The sequence below is a fragment of the Artemia sp. Qi Xiang Cuo genome, chromosome 19 (genome assembly GCF_049724085.1).
Source record: "Artemia sp. Qi Xiang Cuo chromosome 19, ASM4972408v1, whole genome shotgun sequence".
Classification (NCBI taxonomy): Eukaryota; Metazoa; Arthropoda; class Branchiopoda; order Anostraca; family Artemiidae; genus Artemia; species Artemia sp. Qi Xiang Cuo.
The window spans coordinates 41,623,972-41,641,242 of NC_142812.1; the positions used below are offsets into that span (position 1 = coordinate 41,623,972).

General features: G+C 36.8%; 1 protein-coding gene across 1 annotated transcript in view; it reads left to right on the plus strand.

The window, feature by feature from the left end:
- The window catches only part of LOC148940850 (multicopper oxidase 3-like), a 125,738-nt gene that overhangs the window by 32,534 nt on the left and 75,933 nt on the right, over positions 1–17,271 (plus strand). The window contains exons 3-4 of the mRNA XM_089105696.1: positions 4,696–4,907; positions 11,467–11,677. Coding sequence (XP_088961822.1) covers positions 4,696–4,907; positions 11,467–11,677 — 423 coding nt within the window. The remainder of the gene's footprint in view (positions 1–4,695; positions 4,908–11,466; positions 11,678–17,271) is intronic.

Here is a 17,271-nt window from a genome sequence, read left to right on the forward strand (position 1 = left end):
GAGCCCTTTTGAAGTTTCTACGACAACGCTTTCAATAAAAACTTTATATGTCCCAGGGCATAACTTACAACCCTTGCCCTCAGGGCTGTGGGGGAGGGGTTGTCATCCTTAAAGACCTAATTTCCAAAGCGTTCAACTACGTTGAATAAAATTGCTATGTAAAAATTTTGATTGGCTGTGTTTGCGGAAAAGATGGGCGTGAGCGGGGGGTTAGTTACCCTCAAATCACTTTTGACTATTAAAAAGGGTACTATCCCTTTGATTTTCAAGTCGAATGAGCCCTTTTTCAAGATTCCACGACAAAAATTTCAATAAAAACCTTATATGCCCCAGGGCATAACTTATAATCCTTGCCATGAGGGTTGTGGGGGAGTGTCCTCCTCAAAAATATATTTTATATCTGGAAATCAACTACACTGAACAAAATGGCTATCTCAAAATTTGTATTGGATGTGTTTGGGGAAATGACGGGCGTGGGGGGGGCTAGTTGCCCTCCAATCACTTTCGATTATTAAAAAGGGCACTAGCCCTTTGAATTTTCAATTGAATGAGCTTTTTTGAAGTTTCTGTGACAACACCTTCTTTAAAAACCTTATATGCTCCCAGGGTATAACTTAAAACCCTTGTCCTGGGGGCTTTGGGGGAGTTTCCTCCTCAAAAACATATTTACTATCTGGAAATCAACTACGCTGTGCAAAATGACTATCTAAAAATTTTGATTGGATGTGTTTGGGGAAATGATGGGAGCGGGGGGGGCTAGTTGCCCTCCAATCACTTTACCCCCCCCCTCCGGGGGGGGGGTAGTGCCCTTTGAATTTCCAATCGAATGAGCCTTTTTTGAAGTTTCTGCGACAACACCTTCTGTAAAAACCTTATATGCCCCCAGGGCATAACTTAAAACCCTTGCCCTGAGGGTTGTGGGGGAGTGTCCTCCTAAAAAACATATTTTCTATTTAAAAATCAACTATGCTGATTAAAATGGGTATCTCAAAATTTTGATGGATTGTGTTTGTGGGAAGGATGGGCGTGGGGGGGGGCTAGTTGCCCTGCAGTTGCTTTCGACTATTAAAAAGGGAATTAGCCCCTCTAATTTCCAATCAAATGAGCTCTTCTCGAAGTTTTTACGACAACTCCTTCAATACGAAGTGCCCGGGTGAAAAAAAAAACACATTGTGCCCACCTCGTTCTTTACTTAGGCAGCGCTAGCGCGCTACCTATGATTACTTGCTTACTGTATAAGCTCTCTGGAATGTTAAAAGGGGTGATTAGCCTATTCTACAATCAGTTTTGCTTAAAATTGAGAATATAAGCACTTAGTACTTCTGCCAAGCTTTGTCCGTAAGCGAAGCTTGTCAAAGACAAAGATGTTTTAAACTCAGTCCTACTTAAAATTCAGCATGCGAAATGTATGTGGATGATTTTTATACCTGGACACAGTTTGCTCCTTCCCCTAACTAAAATTTTGAATTTTCAAAAGTCCTATCAAACCTAAGATAGGCCTGCATAATTCAAGCATCCACAGAATAGGATCATTTATTTTAGTATACCTGTTTTTTTGGTTCTATATTGTTCATTTTTTGGTAAATATTGAGCAGTTCATATTATTGACCTAGGAGTAAAGTAAACATACCACTCGATGCCTTTTCTTATGTTCTTTCCAAATGTACGAATTGCTTTTGGCGTAAATTCTCTTAACTCCCAAGCCCTAGGTTATATATTTACTCATTGGGGGGTGGGGGGTGGGGAGCTTGTAAAGTTCATTTCTGACGCAAAGAAATGTTAAATTTGGATTCAGGATGCAATTCTGACTATAGAGGTAGGTTTGAACTTTACCCCACCCCCATCCCAATGTGCAAATATATACCTTGAATTGGTATATTTGGGTGGGGTGAAATGAATTTGCGCCAAAATCAATTATTAAATTCAAACAGAGCATAAGAAAAGGCATCAAGTGGCATGTTCACTTTATTCCTAGGTCAAAAATATGAACTGCTCAATATTTGCCCATTTTTCATTGTCATTTTCAATTGGCTCGAATATTTTTAGCCCTGGATAGCAAGAAGTGATAGCAAGAAGGATAGCAAGAAGTGTCTAAAGTCTAAACTACAATTTTGGGCTACCCCATATTTTTCTAATTTACCCTTTTATATCATTTTGATAGTATGGGTCCCATCCACATCAAATTCTTGGACCCCTGGCTTGTAAGATAAGATGTTTATTTCAGAAATAATGGCTATCACCAGAAAATATGGAATATTCACGCTTTAAAATGGTGCACAGGCCTAAAGTCTTTGCAGAATTTTATCCGTGTGAGATTAGACTCTAGTAGGTTAATTTTGGTTGTTGCTTCTACATCGCCTTAGTTCATGTTTCATACTCACTTTTCCATTTCCATGAAGAACGGTTGTGCCCAGCAGCTTTCAACTTCCTTTTATAAAACTTGATTTGAATTTACCACGTTTTCACTGGTTGTCTATGCTTTGACCTACTTCTTGTTAAATGGCTGAAAACACGAGAAAGAGGCCTGGGGGACGGGCCAGGTATAGATAACAAAGATCATACCGGCTAGCTGTTCTATCTTTTACGCTTAAATAGTTTTATTTTATTTTTTTATTTCGCTTAATACATTTTCTATAATCATTTCATAAAAGTGTGCAAAAAAAAGTGTAAAGAGCAAATAATGGGCAAAAAGAGTGCAAATCCTGTCCGTGGTTTAAAAGAGTGCAATGAAAAAAAAGAGTACATTTCACACGAAAAGTGTGCAAGTTGGCAACCCTGCTCCGAAGACAGCTTCATTAAATAGATACTGCTTGCTGAACCCTAGCCAATATTGCGTAGAAAAAAAGGAGGAAAGCTTAAAGATTGATGGCCGCTGATTAAGCAAATCTAGAGCCAGCTACGAATTTTCCAAAATTCGACCATAGGTGGAACACGTGCTGGCTGAAGTCCGTCGAAGAGTTGAAACAAAACTGGTCATCGTGGGAGACCCTCATTCGGAAGCTTTTTCCAGATACTGGGTAAAGTGAAAACAGCTGATCCTGCTGCAAAGACAAGTAAGCATAAGTAAGTATACTAAAATAAACCTAAAGGGCCAACATGGCATAGAAAAAAGGAGGACAGCTAAAAGATTGGTGGCCACTAGGTAAGCAAATCTGGAACCATCTAGGAGTTTTCACAAATTCGGCCATATGTGTTGCACGTGCTGGCTGACGTTCATCGAAGAGTTGGCACAATATTGGTCATCGTGGGAGACCCCCATTCAGAAACTTTATTCAGATGCTGGGTGACGTCAAAACAGCTGATCCTCCTGCAAGGAGAAGTAAGCATAAGTAAGTATACTAAAATAAACCTAAAGGGTCAACAGGTAAGAATTTACAGTTTAAAATAAACTCCAAATATACAATTATAAATATACCCATTTTAAATGCAAACTGCAAGGTTGCAAATATTCTGTCATGGAAGCATAATATTCGCGCTTTCAATGTTGAAACGTCTGATTCTTTTTTCATAGCTTTTCAAGACAGCGCGTATTCCATTTTCAGGGATCCATGTTGCTCAGCTTTATTTTTCTACTTTTCAGTTCATGAGTGTACTAGAGAGTGTGTGGAAGGAGAGCCGCCTAAATCCTGCCATTATGAACTACACATAGAGCATTACTCAACCATGACAAAGGCATGTTGGGACTGTTCTATTTTTTGCGCTTAAAAAGTTTAATTTTAATTTTTTATTTCGCTTAATACATTTTCTATAATCATTTCATAAAAGTGTGCAAAAACGAGTGTAAAGAGCAAATAATGGGCAAAAAGAGTGCAAATCCTGTCCGTGGTTTGAAAGAGTGCAATGAAAAAAAAAGAGTACATTTCACACGAAAAGTGTGCAAGTTGGCAACCCTGCTCCGAAGACAGCTTCATTAAATAGATACTGCTTGCTGAACCCTAGCCAATATTGCGTAGAAAAAAAGGAGGAAAGCTTAAAGATTGATGGCCGCTGATTAAGCAAATCTAGAGCCAGCTACGAATTTTCCAAAATTCGACCATAGGTGGAACACGTGCTGGCTGAAGTCCGTCGAAGAGTTGAAACAAAACTGGTCATCGTGGGAGACCCTCATTCGGAAGCTTTTTCCAGATACTGGGTAAAGTGAAAACAGCTGATCCTGCTGCAAAGACAAGTAAGCATAAGTAAGTATACTAAAATAAACCTAAAGGGCCAACATGGCATAGAAAAAAGGAGGACAGCTAAAAGATTGGTGGCCACTAGGTAAGCAAATCTGGAACCATCTAGGAGTTTTCACAAATTCGGCCATATGTGTTGCACGTGCTGGCTGAAGTTCATCGAAGAGTTGGCACAATATTGGTCATCGTGGGAGACCCCCATTCAGAAACTCTGTTCAGATGCTGGGTGTCGTCAAAACAGCGGATCCTCCTGCAAGGAGAAGTAAGCATAAGTAAGTATACTAAAATAAACCTAAAGGGTCAACAGGTAAGAATTTACAGTTTAAAATAAACTCCAAATATACAATTATAAATATACCCATTTTAAATGCAAACTGCAAGGTTGCAAATATTCTGTCATGGAAGCATAATATTCGCGCTTTCAATGTTGAAACGTCTGATTCTTTTTTCATAGCTTTTCAAGACAGCGCGTATTCCATTTTCAGGGATCCATGTTGCTCAGCTTTATTTTTCTACTTTTCAGTTCATGAGTGTACCAGAGAGTGTGTGGAAGGAGAGCCGCCTAAATCCTGCCATTATGAATTACATATAGAGCATTACTCAACCATGACAAAGGCATGTTGGGACTGTCCTCTTAACATCACTGACTGTTATAGGCATCACTGCATCCCTGGCATAGGAAAAGAAAGAGGACTGTTCACAGTTAATCGGCAATTGCCTGGTCCGGGTATACAAGTAAGGATATTGTTTCTTATTCGCCTAACAGACCCAAAACCAAAAGGTATTATATACAAAAACGATTATATACAAAAACGAGGGGAGAGGGGCTGCAATTCAGAAAATTGGGAAAAATGTGTAGAAACACATTATATACAAAAACGTTTTTTTGTGCGACGGGTATATTTTGGCTGGATTGAGTCTGTAGGAAAACTTCTACATATACTTATTTTGAAGGCATTCGTTTTTGTTTTTACAGAAACATGTGTGCTCATTTTAGAATATTATGGGAGTGTCTTCTGCCCTTTGATCACCACCATGCGTGGAAATACTGACTGATTTTCATCTGTAAGGATACTTTCAAGGAGGGTATCTACTTTTCTGAAATAATTCAAAATTCTTATACTTTCCATTGGTCTCCCAACCTCGAAAAATCTTACATATTTGGGCTATGGAAAATGTCCTCTCTTTGAATTCTACCCCCTCCCCCCTATATCTTGAAAGTTTTGTTTTCTCAGGTGGGCTCAGATTTACAAGAGAACCTCAGTGCAGACAAAAAGTATGAAAGAAATTGTTCCATATTGACTAACAGAAATTAAGTTAAAAACTGTTTTACAAAAAGATGAATTACTTCAAAGAAAAGTAAAGAGCCACTTTAAAACCGCTATGACGAACAGAAATAAAGTCGTATCACAATTTAAACCAAACAAAAATCATCAAAAACGGGAGTAGAACAACTGCCATCGAAAGCTTCTAAAAGCCAGTGTGTCATTTGCGCTCAACTCAAACAAAGTACATTTTGGAAAACTTTTTTTTATAATTACAATAGTGAAAAACCAAAAGTTGTAAGAACTTCTAGAAATGAATATCCTTGTGTATACTTCCATTAGCTTTTTCCAGTAATTAATAAAATAAAAAAAATTTCGGTTTTCAAAGAAAAGTAAAGAACTATCACGCCCCAGAACAAGTAATCGAATGAGCCCCCTTTTAAATTTCTACGAAGACCCCTTCCAGATGAAGTGCCTCTGGGAAAAAAAAATAATAAATAATAATAAAACATTGGAGCCGTATGACCTTTACTATAGGCAACGCTACAGCGTTGCCTATAGTGCTGTATAACGCTAGTTAACCTCCAATCACTTTCGACTATAAAAAGGGCAGTAGCCCTTTCTGTTTTCAATCGAATGAGCCCTTTTCGAAAGTTCCTCCGACGACTCCTTCAATACAAAGTGCCCTGGTCTAAACAAAAAAAAATAATAATAATACATTGTACCCACAGCGATCTTTACTATAAAATTTCAACCCTTTCAATCACTTTCGACTATTAAAAAGGGCACTAGCTCTTTCAATTTCCAATCGAATGAGCCCTTTTTTAGTTTCTACGACAACACTTTCTATGAACACCTTATATGTCCCAAGGGCATAAATTACAACCCCTGCCCTGAGGGCTGTGATGGGGTTGTAACCCTCAAAGACCTAATTTCCAGAACTTTCAACTACGTTAAAAGAAACGGCAACGGCTAACCCTTTCCCTGAGGGCTGTGAGGGGGTTGTCATTCTCAAAGACATAATTTCCGGACCTTTCAACTACGTTGAAAAAACTGGTTATCTGAAAATTTTGATTGGATGTGTTTGGGGAAATGGTGGGCGTGAGAGGGAGGGTTACTTGCCCTCCAATCGCTTTCGACTATTAAAAAAGGCACTAGCCGTTTCAGTTTCCAATCGAATGATTCCTTTTTGAAGTTTCTACGACAATGCTTTCTATAAAAAAAAAAAACTTTATATGCCCCCAGGGCATAACTTACAACCCTTGCTATGAGGGCTGTGGGGGGAGTGTCATCCTCAAAAAGTTATTTCCAGACTTTCTATCTACGTCGAACAAAATGGCTATCTCAAAATTTTGATTGGATGTGTTTGGGGTAATGGTGGGCGTGAGAGGGGGGCTAGTTACCCTCCAATCACTTTCAACTATTGAAAAAGACCCTAGCCCTTTGAATTTCCAATCGAATGTGGGCGTGAGAGGGGGGTTAGTTGCCCTCCGATCAATTTCGACTATTGAAAAGGACCCTAACCCTTTGAATTTCCAATCGAATGAGCCCTTTTTCAAGTTTCTACAACAAAGATTTTAATGAAAACCCTACATACCCCAAGGGCATACCTTACAACCCTTGCCCCGAAGGCTCTGAGGGGGGATTGTCCTGCTCAAAGGTATAATTTCCAGAACTTTCAACTACGTTGAACAAAATGGCTATATAAAAATTTTGATTGGATGTGCCTTGGGAAATGGTTGGCGTGGAAAGGGTGTTATTTGCCACCAATCACTTTTTACTATTAAAAGGGCACTAGCCATTTCAATTTCCAATCGAATGATCCCTTTTTGAAGTTTCTACGACAACGCTTTCAATAGAACTTTATAGGCCCCCAGGGCATAACTTAAAACCCTTGCCCTGAGGGCTGTGGGAGGGTTGTCATCGTCAAAGACCTAATTTCCAGAACTTTCAACTACGCTGAACAAAATGGCTGTCTCAAAATTTTTATTGGATGTGTTTTGGGAAATGTTTGGCGTGAGAGGGGGGTTAGTTGCCCTCCAATCACTTTTGACTATTAAAAAGGGCACTGGCAGTTTGAATTTCCAATCGAATAATTCATTTTTGAATTTTCTACGACAAAGATTTCTATAAAACCCTTGTATGCCCCCAGGGCATAACTTACAACCCTTTCCCTGAGGGCTTTGGGGGAGTGTCCTCCTCAAAAACATAATCTCTATCTGGAAATCAACTACGCTGAACAAAATGGCTATCTTAAAATTTTGATTGGATGTGTTTCGGGAAATGGTGGACGTGGAAGGGGTGTTAGTTGCCTTCCAATCACTTTCGACTATTAAAAAGGGCACTAGCCGTTCCAATTTCCAATTGAATGAGTCCTTTTCGAAGTTTCTACGACAACTTCTTCGATACGAAGTCCCCTGGTATGAAAAAAATAATAATAATATATTGTGCCAACATCGTTCTTATATGCCCCCAGGGCATAAATTAAAACCCTTGCCCTGAGGGCTGTGGAGGAGTGTCCTCCTCAAAAACATAATTTCTATCTGGGAATCAACTACGTTTAAAAAAATGTCTATCTCAAAATTTTTATTGGATGTATTTTAATAAATGGTCGGCCTGGTAGGGGTGTTAGTTACCCTCCAATCACTTTCGACTATTAAAAAGGGAACTAGCCATTCCAATTTCCAATCGAATGAGCCCTTAACCGAATTTCTACGACAACTCCTTCGATACAAAGTGCCCTGGTATGAAAAAAAATAATAATAATACATTGTGCCAAAATCGTTCTTTACTTAGGCAGCGCGATTGCGCTGCCTATGATTTATTTCCACTGACACTTAGCGCAAATTATTAAATTATCTTACGCCCTCAGCTTAATTTAGGGAAAGGGTTTTTTTTGTCTTTTTCTTTTTTATGTACTCTTAACACGGGGTAAAATTGTTAATTTTTGGATGCAAGAGCATCAGCCATCCTCCAGTAATATACATATCATTATCTTAGATTCCACTTGACTGGTCAATTTTAGAACAATCTTTTGCTAATTTATTCACAAGTTAATTGCCCGTAATGCTGGGTAACATTAAGAAAGCACATTGAAAATTAAAATGTGTAGTGCCCTTTTTAAGAGTTAAAATTGATTAGAGGGTAGCTAGCCCCCCTCCCACGCCAATCAATTCCCTAAACAGATCGAATAAAAATGTTGAGATATCCACTTTGTTTGGCATATTTAAAAAGTTCAGTAACTATGCCTCTTGAGATATCACCCCCTCCCTGGGATGTCACATTAGAATATTAGTAGTAGTAGCAGCAGTTATATTACTACTACTACTTCTAATACTGCTACTATTATTTAAATCATAGTATTAAGGTGAAATTTTCAGGAAATGTTGAAAGGATGTTGAAATAAATTAAAATTTATTAAAATTAAACATAATTTGCATTTTACTGAAAACAAAATATATTTAAAACATTTTTTTCATGACTTTATGAATCCAAAATTATATCCATTCAAATATTAATTTATTTGGATTAATAGGATATTTATTAATCCAAATGCAATATATACAATTATACAAATATATATATATATATATATATATATATATATATATATATATATATATATATATATATATATATATATATATATATATATATATATATATTATACTATATATATATATATATATATATATACGTATATATATATATATACGTATATATATATATATATATATATATATATATATATATATATATATATATATATATATATATATATATATATATATATATATATATATATATATATATATATATATATATATATATAGTATATATATATATATATATATATATATATATATATATATATATATATATATATATATATATATATATATATATATATATATATATATATATATATATATATATATATATTAAATTATTAGCGTTTTCAATAGTAAGCTACAATAATTAAATATTTGTTCTTTAAAATTTTTTCTTAAAATCTCTCTCAGAATTGAATGAATTAGAATGAAATTCAGTCCCTGTTCACAGAAAGGCCAAAATCTGTCGAAAGTTATATGCAGTGTAACCTCAAAACTGCATAGGTAAAAACAGTCACTGATCGCACAGCAACGAAATTTGAAACTTAAACAGTACATACCCTAATGCATAAAAATAAATAAATAAAAATAGCACAATCTGTCATTGTATTTCTTTTTTCCTAAAACAAGTTTTTTTAGAATCATAGATCATGATCAAGTTTTTACTTTTCCGCGATTGACTGCTACATTTATCAAATAATACTTATTTTTAAATCCTAAAGGATTTCTTTCTCTTATTAAAAATGTTTTCGTTTAAAACCTATGGTTTAATTTTAAGTAATCGATAGGTTAAATGTAAAACTTCCAATAAAACTGCGGAACAGCTTCAAAATAACGCCACACGGCACAATAGTAAAACACTTATATGTTGCAAGTGAATTTATTTTAATCTATGTTTTAGAGACATAGAATAATTAAATTTTTATATGTCCTTTTTTTGTCGGATTACTTTAATTTTCAGGCAGTTTAAGGTCTCACTATGGATCATTTGGATTAAAAGAACGTTTGTGAGAAATTAATATTGATGGCTCGTCCTTATTTTCTCCGAGGTTCAGTCATGGTAATAAAGATGAAAAGGAATTGTGGAACCTTAAAACTCTTGCTTAGAAATTATTTCGAAAAGCACTAATGCCAATTTATTTATCGAAACTTTAAAAAAACAAGCCAAAAATTTGAAAATATAGAGCAACGATCAATTGACGGTGCACCGCCGAAAACATTTATGGGGTGCCGATGGCGCACAACTGGCAAGCATAATTTCGTCCGGCGCCGCTGAATTTTAGTTTGAAACAGCTTTCTCCTCAAAAACATAAACATTCGATTTCTCCTCAAAAACATAATTTTTATCTGGAAATCAACTACGCTGAACAAAATGACTATCTCAAAATTTTGATTGGACGTGTTTCGGGAAATGGTGGGTGTGGAAGAGGTGTTAGTTGCCTTCCATTCACTTTCAACTATTAGAAAGGGCACAAGCCCCTCCGATTTCCAATTGAATGAGCCCTTTTCGAAGTTTCTACGACAACTCCTTCGATACGAAGTGCCCTGGTATGGGAAATGGAAAAGAAAAAACAAAAAAATAATAATGCATTGTGGCAACATCTTTCTTTACTTTGGCAGCGCTATTGCGCTGCCTATGATCTGGAGTATTATGGTAGTTTTTCTCATTATTTTTTTTCTAAGTTTTGACAGGCATAAAAGCAGACTGTTTAAAACATATATCGTCTTCTATAAAATGCAAATGACACTCAAGCAGCTTAGAGAGCTTGAAAGGGAAGGCAAGTCAAAGCCCTTTTTTGTAAAGCTTGATTATCCTTGTGATATTTTGATATTGCTCTGTTTTTGTTGAAAATATAGTAAATAAAAAGACACACTAATCGAAATACAAACTGTTTTAAGTGCAAATGAGGCTCTGGCCTTTAAAAGGCTCTGGTGCCGGTTGCTCAGCTTCTGTTTGAGGTATCTCCTATCCTGGTTGGTTTCAGTTTGACCTGGCTATTCAGGTTGATTTATGTTCGTTTCAGGATTTATTTTTTCACCTCTAGCACTATCTGTTATCTTTACGTTTGATACGAATATTAATTTTAATTTCTGTTCACTTTCGATTTTATTTACTCACTGATTGTATTTCTGTTTGTTCTAAGTTTGGATAATGATGTGACATTATTTATGCTTGCTTTAGATTTTAACAAGGCTCTTTGTTTTTCTGTGAAAAACTTCTTTTTTTGAAAGCATTTTTAGATTAATAAAAAAAAAATAACAAACCTGAATTAAAAACCTCTCGTTGTCTGTCATAAAAATAACAGGCTAGTGAACAGTCATAATACCACCTCTCTTTCATGAGAAAACGCAGATTTTAAAAAGATAGGTTTCCAGATAATAATATGTTGTTTAAATTCTTAAGTTGAAATATTACAGGTTTGTAAAGGAGACGTGATAATCGTCGACATTGTTAATCGACTTTCAAGTGAGACGACTACAATGCATTGGCATGGGGTTCGTCAAGTAGGAACCCCCTATATGGATGGCGTCCCTCTTGTAACCCAATGCCCAATCAGCCCCTTGACTAGTTTCAGGTATCGGTTTTGGGCAGATAATCCTGGCACTCATTTCTATCACTCTCATTCTGGTAAGTCTGTTCATGTCTGTATGTGCTAACTCTTTTTTTTGTACAGAGCAAGGAGGTACAGTAGTACCTCCTTAAAGATGTCATTAGCATCAGTGTTAATAGATCTTGGGAGTATGTTCGTTGCAGACATTTTGGAAGGGAGGCATTTGGTAGGTCAAAGTTTAAATTTGAAATTAGCTTAGAAATTCTTTTCAACGTTTTTTTAACCCTTTCACGACCAAGCCCTCGTTTTTCAAAAAAAAATGACAAAAATATGTTATTCCTTACCAGAAGACACGGTGATCTTGAATATGCTCATAAAAACCTTCTAAAATGAGTAGGAAAAAGCTGTTCAAAGCGGGACTCTGCGGTCCCGCTGGTCAAAGCAACCTGATCAAATGCTAGACGAAGGGACCGAGAAGTCCCGCTCAGCAAGTTACTTTTTTTCTAGAAAAAAAATCGTTTATTCCGAATGGAAAACTTTGATCAAAAATGTTAATTACAACTTTGTCATTAATGATGCTCATGATACTCAGCAAATTAATTTTACCATTCATTGATGCACAACGTTACACCACATTTGGAACAAATCGAGAACGGTCTTGACTCAACTTGCTTTAGAGAACACATTTCACATCTTTCGCGTTAAGAAACAAAGCGAGGCCAGTGCTTTCCCAGATCACTAAGACGGACATCTTCTGAAACCGAGGCACCACAACTTCTTCGTCTTTTTTTATTGGCTGCAACAGCCTGCTGAAAAGCGCTTCCGTTTCTCCTCTTCGACTCTGGCATTGATACGGGTCCTCTCACGATCCTTCGCCGAAACTCAAGCAGTGTCAATTTTTCTTCGGAATGCAGGAGAGTGTGCAAAACCTGGGCATTTCAGAGCGTAAAATCAACTAAACCCCAAAAAATCGGTGCTGCCATTTCAATGACCTTCTTTCTCTTCCATAAGCTGCCCTTTTCTGGTCAGAAAGGTCTACAGCCCCCATATGATCATTATAATATTTTGTTCCTTGAGGGGCTGTGATAACAGAGGTAGACCCATCATAATTCTTTCTCTTTATAAAGGCTACCTCTGTACCATGGCAGTTGGAGGCAAACAGAACAGCCTTGGAATTCATCCATTTATAGACACCAATCAATCCACAATGTTTTTGGTCGAAGCTCCCTCTATCTAAGGTTCTGTCGGGTGCAAGGAAAGGAACGCCTTTCCTATTTGAGCGAATTGTGCAACACGCCAAGATATCATATTCCCTAAGTTGTTCAAGAAGGGAGACAGATGAAAAGAAGTCATCAAAGATGACAATATGCTCTTTTCCACTGAGACCTTCAGTCATTTGTCGAACGACTCTACCACCAAGTCCAAATCTCAAATCGTCTTTGAAGGCCAAGCACCAAAGCTTGTAACCTCTTTCAATTGGCTTCATTGGGTTATATTGCTTTAGCGTGGAACGTCCTTTGAAAAGAATGATGGACTCGTCAACACTCAGGTAAGTTCCAGGCTTTACTAACTGCTTGAAGCGGAAGTTTAGCAAGTCAATCATCGGTTGCAGCTTAAAAAGCCTATCTTTCTCACCAGCTGTGATTATCAAGTTGTCTCTGACATGCAAATATCTTAGAATCTCTTCTAATTTTTTGACATCCTTGAAGATACAAAAGGGACACTCAAGTAAGGATCAGTAGCCCAGTAATCTCTCATGCTTCGAAGTTGGTGGTACCCCATTAACAGATTTATCCCAAGGAATACCTTAAATTCATTGTCTCTTACGTTAATAATCCTGCCCTTCTGAAGAGAATAGGGATCTGACTTAAAAACCAGAAGCTGAAGAAGCTTGTTGCTCAAGCAGGTGAGAAAAATGTCCATGGGAGTTGATTCACTCCCTATTTCCTCTAAATTAGCCTCAGGATTTATTGAATTCAACTAGTGGGTTTTGCGACAACTTTCTTCCAAGTTATTTGCAGTTCAACGACTTTTTCCTTCCTTGTCGGTGGCTTTACATGTTTCTTCTGCTCATAAGGTGCACTAGACACAATTGGTGCCGATGAAGTTGAAGTCAAAACAAGGCAAGGATCTGTATCGGTTGGGATTGGAGAAATGTCTGGCGAGTCTTCCCCATAGTTTAATATGTCTGAACTTGTGAGAACATTAGCTGATGCCATGTCAGTCAGGTCCAGCTCCAAAGGATTGTCCTCTGTGTGGGTGTTTTCCTGTAGATCCAGCTCTATCTCTTCAGACTGGTGAATTCAGTCATCATCTTTGTCTAAATTACTAAGATCGCTTCCCAGCTCTTCTAATGCGTTCAGTATGGTACTTTGGTTGGTAGACATTCGCTTTTGCATGGTTTAGAAAAAGAATCAACTATAAAATCAAATCGTACAGGAAATAGAGAGAGAGAGGGGAGGGGGAGAGACAGAGAGAGAGAGAGAGAGAATGAAAGAATGAGTTTTTCTTTCTTTGTATGATCATGCCTTCGAAAAGAGAGAGAAAGGCGTTATTAACAGGCGAAAAAGATATAAGAGAGAGAGAGAGAGAGAGAGAGAGAGGGGGAGAGAGAGAGAGAGAGAATTCACATGTGTGTTGAGCAAGGTCAGTTAAACCAAAAACCAAAGGCCATAGAAATAAACCAGAAGAAAACAATTCCAAGTGTACTGCTGCCTTAGAAATTGCTTATTGTTGAACAATTTCAAAATTGTCATTTTATTAACTTCGACCAGCGGGACTTTACAGTCGCTGTCACGTAAGGACCATGACCACTGGGACTGCAGGGTCCCAAAAATAGAATCCATCACTTGGGGCGTCCAAATGGCTTTATCAGATTTTTTTTATACCAGAATATTTGATAACAAATCAGCAACGACCTTTGCAATTGTTGCTATGATCTAATTACGCTGTAAATTTCTATCACAAATAAAAAATAGACTTCTTACCTTTTTTGAAAAAAAAAACAAACAAACAGCCTAGTTTCGCCGTCAGCTAAATAACTCCAACTGGACGCTACTTTGACTTATTACCCATCAATTGAATGGGTAAAAAAGGTGAAAGTGGAACACGATGGAACAAGTTTTTTTACTATATAGCGATCGATTTAGAAGCGCCAGAAGGGTTTTTACATAATGGGACTGTGAGGTCCCGTCGGTCGCGAAAGGGAAAATGAGGAAAATTATGCAGGGAGTTTGGATCCAGCATCTTTAACGAACTCTCTCAGCGTTGTCTGATCGCAATAAAAAAAATGTTTACTTTAAGATCCTCTACAGGTCACGAGCTTATCTGCGAAACTTTAGCTATATCAGATCTGTCAATGGATATTTTCAAAAAATCATACGCAACACCTTCTTTTTGTATTTTTTTAAACTCTCGCCTTCTGATAACAGTTTTTAACTGATTTGGGTAGTTCCTAGTCAATTGGTGTGGAAATCGACGTTTCACATTCTTGAAAGTTCTTTTCCAAAGACCTTGATTGGCTTATTTTCTAGTTAATAAAAATAGGGTTTTTACCAGTGTTCCTTATAGGAAGAGATATTAAGCACTTTTTTATTACAAATTGCACGTGATCCATTTCTGGTTACTTCATAGTACAAAAGAAGGAAATATATACGACCTGAGGCACCTAACATAGCTGCATTTATACCAACTGAATAAATTAAACATAACATTAAGGGATGACCGCCGGAAGTTTAAAGTGTGTTGTATAAAGCCGATAGAGCCATCCAATGAAATTTGCCACAATTTGCATTTATTTTTAAATACGCAGCTGGCATATCAGTAGGGAAGCCCTAATAACTCGAGGACGAACACCGTGCTGCCATCTATAATTGAGTCTAACGCTGACAGGCTATAATTTATTCAAGGATTATTGATCGAGTCTAATGGGGTCAATGCCCCCTTCTTCAAGGTCGATTTATTTGTTGTTTCTAGGTGTAATGACTCCGGGGCAAAGTTTTCACATGCGCATTGAATTCTAACCACATAGACAATGTATTGATCCACTCGAGGGAAAGTGGATTTCTGAGAAATTGATTTACATAATCGGTGGGGAATGTATTGATCGAGTCTAATGGGAACAGGATCACGTGTTTCTTTCCAAGCCAATCAGGGAGTCGGAAATATTAGCGGGAGAGGATTACAGAGAATATAAGAAAAGGATTTTTGCTATAGTTTTTATTAGTGTGTAAATAGAATTCATGCGAGTGAGAACAGTTTGACTTTACTCATTAAGATATATTTGTAATAATAATGAGTGGAATGTTTACCCTATTAGAAGTTGATAGTGGAGTTGGTAGCAATGATACAAGAGCACCAAACATTGCGGTGGAAATCACAAGAGGATCATGGCTTTGTCTGGAATTGGATGAAGTATATGCAAGATATGTGATATACTTGAGCAAATTTAAAATGGAGGATCAATTATGCTTCGCTGCAAAAGTTGATATAGCGCATGTGAATAGACTTCAAAGTGCTTCAAGTGTGAAGCATATCGAAGACAATAAGCTGTATCGCTAATTGTACATATGTACTATTATTGTTGTAATTATACAATAAAATTGTTTCGAAATCGAAAATGTTCCCTTTCTTTTTGTTAGAATCTTAGGCTAACGAATTATGGTCAGTGTAGAGTCAGCAGTCAGAGTGATAGGAAAGAATAATGAATAAATTTGAGAAAGAGAGAATTAGATCGAATCTTGTGATTATGGACAAATATTTGATTTTGGATGATGATTTTCTCGAGTTATCTCTTCAACAAAGAATACTCTCTCAGGGAACACTTGACGATATAATGAAAACTGATTCTCCCCCATTGAACTATTGTATGAAACTTTGTCGATGTGCCTCAAATGCATATACTCAATTTATTGATATATTAATTGGAACAAAGCAGAATAATATCGTGGATATACTTTTGAAAACATTGCCATAGATTCAATGTAAATGGCCCCCCCATTCAAAAGAGATGGCGTCAAAGAGTTACTTCTCTCACCATTCCTCCCTCAAAAAAGGATCAGTTTCGTTTTAGCTGTGAGAGAGTTGACATCGAAAACCAAAAATGTTCTATAAAAGTCCACTATGCATGTACACTCTTGGCAGTTGGTCATCATGTTAGAATTGTACAATTATTGATGACTATAATGAAAAGTGCAAATTATGTAATCCTTGTAAATTACATAGAGGATATGCAGTACAAATTAAAGGATGTAATTCATGTCTTGAAGAGATTTGTGACTCTCATCCTAGAGGACATCTATGCTCCAATTGCCACTATGACAAATGTGATCAGTGGGAGATTGGAATGATTCCCGATATGATTGGAAAGAACCCCAAACGTGATTTTAGTTTTTTCTACGAGATTGGTATCGTCGTGGATTTAAATTATTCTGGGAGGAAGAATTTGGTCTACGATTCAATTTTTTGAGTAACCAGACAATTTGGTTTCTACGTCATCGTTGTGACGACACTGCCTATTATGACTATAAACCTAGTGATTTTTATTTAGCAGTTACCGAATGGGATTCCCCAGTTGAAAACACTGTATGTGATATTTCTACAAATAGACAAATTGAAACTCGTGAATTTCATAATATGAATGCAAATAGTATCATTGACTATACAAAGAGAT